The sequence below is a fragment of the Ovis canadensis genome, chromosome X (genome assembly GCF_042477335.2).
Source record: "Ovis canadensis isolate MfBH-ARS-UI-01 breed Bighorn chromosome X, ARS-UI_OviCan_v2, whole genome shotgun sequence".
In the NCBI taxonomy this organism is placed as follows: Eukaryota; Metazoa; Chordata; class Mammalia; order Artiodactyla; family Bovidae; genus Ovis; species Ovis canadensis.
The window spans coordinates 22,539,707-22,546,927 of record NC_091727.1 but is presented as its reverse complement, the minus strand read 5'-3'; the positions used below and the strand labels follow the sequence as shown (position 1 = coordinate 22,546,927).

General features: G+C 41.9%; 1 protein-coding gene across 1 annotated transcript; it reads right to left on the bottom strand.

The window, feature by feature from the left end:
- Positions 1-1,142: 1,142 nt before the first annotated feature.
- On the bottom strand, positions 1,143-4,058 carry DDX53 (DEAD-box helicase 53). The gene is given in 2 exon segments (XM_070289570.1): positions 1,143-2,608; positions 3,629-4,058. Coding segments are annotated over 2 exon segments (1,896 nt in total).
- Between the last annotated feature and the right edge of the window lie 3,163 nt (positions 4,059-7,221).

The window sequence follows — 7,221 nt, the reverse complement described above, 5'->3', positions numbered from 1 at the left end:
GTACAGATTTTCTTTCACATTAATTTTCCTTCTGATGTATATATGTGGTTTTGACCTTTACAAGACAAATTGAAAAATAAGATGAAAAGAAAGTAAAGACAATCTGTGAATCATATTTCAAAGATCAATAGAAGTACAGAATGCACTATTTCTGGTCATTAAAATGGGTTTCATTGTTCAATTTGTTACATAGGGTGTGGTTTTTCCTCTAGCTTAGAAAATGAAGTGTTAATGTAATGCTGGAGTACACAATTTAGTGGTGAAGGAGACCCCCAAATCACATAACACGAACATTCCTATTTATTAATGAAGAAAGTGAGGCCTACAGAAGACAAGTGATCTCCCCAGAATTTTTAATGAGTGGTTAATGAGAGTTGATATGAAGATCTGGTTCCCAGTGACTCAGGCAGACACCCTACTCTATGAGTCACATCTGTCTGAAAAAAATATGGAATCTTCTAAAATATTGAGCATTTATTTTCTAAGGAATTCTTTTTTAAAGTAGGGAATTATAGTGGAGATAGTTTTAGGAATTCTGTCACCAACCACTGGGGGCAAATAAAATATTTTGACTGGGTTAAGCTTGATGAAAACTAGTTTCCAATTCAGTACAACTATTTTAAAGCAAGAAAAGCACCATTGTTATTGTCTACCAAGTCTTTTTGAGAAGACACAGCTGGACATGGCAGGCTGTAAAAGAAAGCAGACTTTAACAAACACACAACACTCTCTCATTTTCAAAGCACTTTTGATTTTATTCAGGAACATACTTTGAAAGCTTAGTGGTATGGTTTAAGAATTAGCTAAGTGTCCTATAACTGACAGTATGTTCCCAATAGTTCCTTAGGTAACTTGAGTACTGCATAACTTGCACATATCTTGGATCTTCTGGTAGCTACAATTTTTCAAGTTGTAGACATGATAAAACTTGATCTTGGATCTTCTTGTAGGTGCAACTTTTCAAGGTGGGAGACATCAGTAAAATTCAGTCCTGGATCTTCTTTTAGGTTCAACTTGTCAGGGTGGAAACATCAATTAAACTCAGTCTTGGATATTCTTGTAGGTACAATTTTTCAAGGTGCAGATGTTAATAAAACCGTTTTTAGATATTCTAGTAGGTGAAATTTTTCAAGGTATGGATGTTAATTAAACTCGGTGCATTTTTCTTGAGATTTGTTTGATCGTTTTCCTATCTCCTAATTTTGCTTATGCTTCTTAAACCGATCAGCCATTGATCGGAGGTTGGGTGGCACAATCTGGTTGGCTCTTTGGAGAATTTTAATCAACTCATCAGCAATTTTCCAATCATCTTGGGTCACAAGAGTGATTGATTCACCTGTTTTCCCTGCTCTTCCAGTACGTCCAACTCTGTGTACATATTCTTCAATATTGCGTGGAAAATTGTAATTATATACATGTGTGACATCAGTGACATCAAGACCTCTGGATGCTAAATCGGTAGCGATCAGTATTTTCACTCTTCCAGTTCTGAAGTCCTCTAATGCTTGGTCTCGATCACACTGTTCCCTGTCACCGTGCAGGGACTGGACAGGTATTCCTTGAATACTTAAATCACTCGATAAGTCATCAGCCACAAGTTTTCTGCCGACAAACACGATGACTTTGTCTTTGGGTGACAGACTCTGTAGGAATTCTTGGATCAGAGATCGTTTTTCCTCTTCAGTGGTAACAATTATGTTTTGCTTCACAGTATTTACAGCAACTAGATCCAGAGTACCAACATAAACAATCATAGGCTGTTTCAAATAAGACTGGGCTAGTCTACGGGTAGAGTCTGGCCAAGATGCAGTTGTCATTACAGTCTGTCTATCTGGGCGCACATCTAGTAAGATCTTCATTATTTGGTGTTCAAACCCCAGATCTAGCATTTTATCTGCCTCATCCAAAACCAAGTAGGTTATGCTTCTTAGGTTGACAAAGTTATTCATTTGTAGATCATTCAGTCTTCCAGGAGTTGCAATAATGATGTCTACACCTTTGGTAACATCTTGTATTTGTCCTTTTCTATTTCCACCACCATATATACAAACACTTTTAAGACCTTTATATAAGTACTTAGAGCATTCAGCTTCTACTTGCAGAGCTAATTCTCTAGTGGGTGTAAGGACTAGCATGCCAGGTCCATTCCTTTGCTTTCTGGATACTGGTTGAGAATGTATATGTATAAACCCAGGCATTAAATAGGATAGTGTTTTGCCTGTTCCAGTTTGTGCAATCCCTATAAGATCTATTCCTTGTAGAATAATTGGCCATGCTTGAGACTGAATTGGTGTTGGCTTTTGAAAACCAGCTCTCCTAATGCTTTGCATAATCTCAGGATATTGTTGGAAAGCATCTTCGAATGTACAGGTGGGCTTGGGTATGGGACGTTTCTCACCCTCTGTCAAGTCATCACACCTTATGTTGAAGTTTTCCTTTCTCCAAATTTCCACTTGGGCTTCAGACAATGACTGTGTTGCTTTGGATTCTATGTATAAGTTTTTCTTAATTGGTGGTAAATCTGCCCATTTTCTTTTTTTCCACTCTGTCACTCCAGCTTTTACCTGATCCCAGTCTATCCGTGGCTGAGCTGCTCTAGCAGTGACATCTTTTGGCTGGGCAGCTCTGGGCTTGTGATCTCTGGGCTGGGCCACTATGGCTGCATAGTCTCTAGGCTGTGCCACTGTGGCCGCATAGTGTCTAGGCTGGGCCACTCTGGTGTTGTCTTTGGCCTGAGCCTCTCTGGCCCCGTGGTCTCTGGGCTCGGTCCCTCTGGTGGCATCATCATCTCCGGGCTGGGCCACTGTGGTGGTGTCATCTTTGGCCTGGGTCTCTCTGGCTGTGAAGTCTCTGGCCTGGGTCCCTCTGGTGGCATTATCTCTGGGCTGGGCCACTGTGGTGGTGTCATCTTTGGCCTGGGTCTCTCTGGCTGTGGAGTCTCTGGCCTGGGTCCCTCTGGTGGTATCATCTCTGGGCTGGGCCACTGTGGTGGTGTCATCTTTGGCCTGGGTCTGTCTGGCTGTGGGGTCTCTGGGCTGGGTCCCTCTGGTGGCATCGTCTCTGGGCTGGGCCACTGTGATGGTGTCATCTTTGGCCTGGGTCTGTCTGGCTGTGGAGTCTCTGGGCTGGGCCCTTCTGGTGGCATTATCATCTCTGGGCTGGGCTGCTCTGGCAGCATCGTCTTTGACTTGGGGGTCTCTGGCCTCATGGTCTCCAGGCTGGGCCCTTCTGGTAGCATTGTCTTTGGGCTGGGCCAGTATGGCTGCATAGTTTCTGGGCTGGGCCACTATGGCCGCATAGTCTCTGGGCTGGACCTCTTTGGTGATGTTGTTGTCTTTGGCCTGGGCCTCTCTGGTTGCGTGGTCTCTACCAGCATCCTCGTCTCTGGGCTGGGAAGCTCTGGAGGCAGTTTCTCTGGGCTGGGCCCCTCCGGTGGTGGTGTCGTCTTCAGCCTGGGCCTCTCTGGCCACGTCGTCTCCTGGCTGGGTCCTTCTGGCGGCATTATCATCTCTGGGCTGGGCCACTATGGCTGCATAGCCTCTGGGCTGGGCCACTATGGCTGCATAGTCTCTGGGCTGGGCTGCTTTTGTGGCGTCATCTTTGGGTTGAGTGGCTCTGATGGTGTTACTTCTGCTCCAGCCTTTCCCGGCAAAAGCTTGAGAGGCAGCACTATCAACATTGCATTCTGAACTGTAGCTTCTTTCTTGTTTCTTAACAAGAGTTTCTATAGCCACTTTGGCCTTGGCCTTCATGTCTTTCCTGCCAAAAATTTTTACCTCAGCTTCAGGACCACCTTTTATGATCTGTATTTTTGTACTGGTAGAATCCTGGATATCTCTTATTTTTGATCCCCCACGACCAATCACCGCACCAATCATGCTGCTCTTGATGAGAAAGCAGAGCGGTGGTTCTCGGTAATTGGACGCCCTAGGCTCTGCGCGGCCAGAGGCGTGGCTCCAGCCCCAGCCTCTGCCACCCCTGCCATCCCGACTGACCTGGCGATCTCGTAGATCTCTCAAAGTAGGTTCCATCCTCTTCTGCTCTGGCGCCCACGCCATTTGTGGGCAGTGGTAAAGTAAGTGCTGGCTTCTCGTCTAACTTGGGCTAGAAAAAGAGATGTCATCTGGCTCCTTTCTCATCTCCTCCGGCTGGAGACCAACTGACCACCAGCTGGTCTGCAGCTATACTGCTGTTACCTAGGAAGTTTGTCTTTGATATAGTGTCAGTTGGGCGGGGCTTTGGATAGGCTGACCAATCACAGGGCTGGGCCTACTGTGAGGTAACAGGTGCCTGTGAGGCAAAATTTAAAGCGACAGTCACTCTCAGGGGCTGACCCTACCTGTGCTTAAAGGGCCCTGAGTGTTTACCCAGCTTCAGTGTCACAGGTGCCTCAGTCTCTGGGCTCATGCTGGTTTTGGCTCAGTGTGGGAGCAGACTTGAAGCAAGCCTTGAATTTACCCGTCTTTTCTTGTGATCCAGTTATTTGCATAGGAGGAAAAAAGTGAATTTTGAAAATCAGCTTACTTGTTTATATATTTATGTGTTTCTTTATTTCAGTAAATTTCTTTTTGAGCAACAACAGTACTGGATCTAGATAAATTCATCAATTCCCTGTCCTCTTAATTTATACCTTCAGAAATCTCTTAGGTACATTGTGAGGGATGAAATTTTTGCCTCTGATTCTTCAGCTATTGTTCAGGCAGTTTCTGATTATTATATCAGGGATGCTGCTTAGAAGAGAGATCTCTCTTAGGGTCTCTGTTAAATTCGAAGGTGTTTTAAATACTTTCCCACTCTTGTCAGTGCCTCTTAATTTTTCCCTTTCTGTGTAGTTTCATAGATTCGGGGATATTAGCACTAGAAGGCTATGTAAAAGCAGTTTATTAGGTGCAGTGTAAAAGCCACCTGAATTTTCATTGTATCCTTTTATACTTAATGGCCACTCTCAAATCCCCTTAATTTTCCTATTCAACAGGGTAAAATTTCTAGTGTTTTCAACATTTCTAGATATGACATAGTTTCCAAAATGCTTCTCATCTTGTTCCTTCTCCTTTGGAAAGGATTCATTGTGGATCTTTTAAGATGTAGCCGTAAACTAAACAAAGTCCACAGAAATGACCTAACCTTTCCTGTTAGATCCTCTTCACTGACCATGACCTACAAACTCAAGACACAAAGCTGCTCATAGGGACATAATGGACACTTAAGTCTTTTCTTCCTCATACCGTACTTACATGGTTGATTTTTTCCCCCTTGTTTGACTAAAATACACTAAATATTTATCCTTTTATATTTGTCCTGTTAACTTTGGGCAATTGAAGCAGAATAGTAAATGCAGTTTTAATGTAATTCTCTCATCCATCATATTACCCTGTAGTTTCGTGTTCTGCCAATTAAATGTTCGTGGTATGTTCTCTCTTCAAGCCAAAGTTACTGATTAAGATTTGAACATGGTTGCATATCAAGTACAAGTCTGTGATACATTGAGAAAAGGCTTCTCTGTTTCAGTATTTCTCCTACAAAGATGCTTTTTAGAGAAAAAAGGAAGGTTACTGGCCAAATACGTTTGGGAAATATAGCACCTTGTATCTTCTTAGAGACAGTATATATTAGGTATCTCAGAAGCTCTGATGATTACAGGAGTTGAGAAACTCAGTTGGGCATTGTTTTTCTTTTTTAATTGTTATTGAAGTGCAGTTGATTTACAATGTTGTGTTATTTTCAAGTGTACAGCAATTGGGCCTTGTTTAACCCAAATTTATCAAAGGAATTTGCCAGTGGAACCTCTTCTCAGTATTTTCATTAAACTTTTTATGGGAATAATTTTAGGTTTATAGAAAGATTCTCAAATGCCTGTTCAAGAATTTCCCTGACAGTTTTCTCTGGTTCATATCCAAATGAAAGAAAAAAATAATAAGGGCATTACATTTTTTCATAAATCTAAATTTATTCAATTTAAACTTTTTAATTCTAGCATTGTACCCTCTGATTTTCTTTTGTAAAATATCCTTTTAGAAAGAAATGAAAGTCACAAAAGATTTTTAAGGGTCTTTACTTAGGCAAAAAGCATTAAAACTAGTACCAGAAGTTAGATTCAGTTTTCATTTGTTATTGGTATGTGAAACCCTGCAAACTATTAATAGAAGCGGTCATCTAACACAGTAGCAAATATAGATAATTCAGGATGTTATTAGTTATTGCTCATGATGGCAAGCAAGAAGTTCTGAGGGACTGAAAGTTGAGACAAAGTCCTGTAAAGGATGTAGGTCTGATCTGCCACTCTGAGGTGGAACTAAAGATCAAAAGATGTTTGAGTTTCAGGGGATGAAACCAGTGTGGCCTTGGGAAAATAATGAAGGTGGCCTGAAGGACTAGGACAGAAGACTCAGGTGAAGAAAAAGGGGAATTGGAGAAAGATAGTTTGGATCAGGAGAAGGGAACTCTCAGGGACCATAAAGACCTTCAAATGAGTTTCAATTTAATATGGTTTAAAAAGGAGAGCACCTAAAGTGAAGGAGTCATATGACACTGTCAGTATTAGTCAGGGAAGCAGGTCCATATCATGAAAGCAAGATGCAGCGAAGCAAAGGGCAGGACTGTGCTTGTGGCACTTTAAGTACCTGGACTGGAGATGTGAGCAGGCTGTGGCAGTAGTAATTCATAGAAAATAATAGCTAGAAAGAAAAGAGATCCAAGAAGCTAGTATTTTTTAGTCCCACTGTGTATGAAACACTTAAAATGTATTACATCACAGCAAGCTCGTAGTAGGCATTTTCCTCCTCTTTCATGTGGAAACACTGAAACTGGTAGATGCTATGGAATATAGTCAGGTCCATGCAAGGCATGGTAAATAGCTTAGCTATTCTTCCCAAGAAAGAGAGAGTAATGAAAGACAGGTTTACAAATACCTTTAGGCAGCAGAATTCATATAGTTAGATAATGAGACTAGGAGGACAGAAAGCCCAGTGAAGAAGCAAGAGAACTTCAAGAAAATCCAAAGAAAGCATGATAATAGGACAGAAAGCAAGAGAACATGTTGACAAGGCCTGGGAAACAGTGTAAAATGCTTCATAAAGGACAGGAGGTAAATAGACCACTGAGTTTGGGAGAAGGAAATTAGCAATGACTTTCAAGAAGTCCCTTTTTGTGGAGTGATGAAGAAACACATATTTCAAGGAAAGAAATCGGGATGAGACATGGCTGGATGCCTGGGGAGCTTTG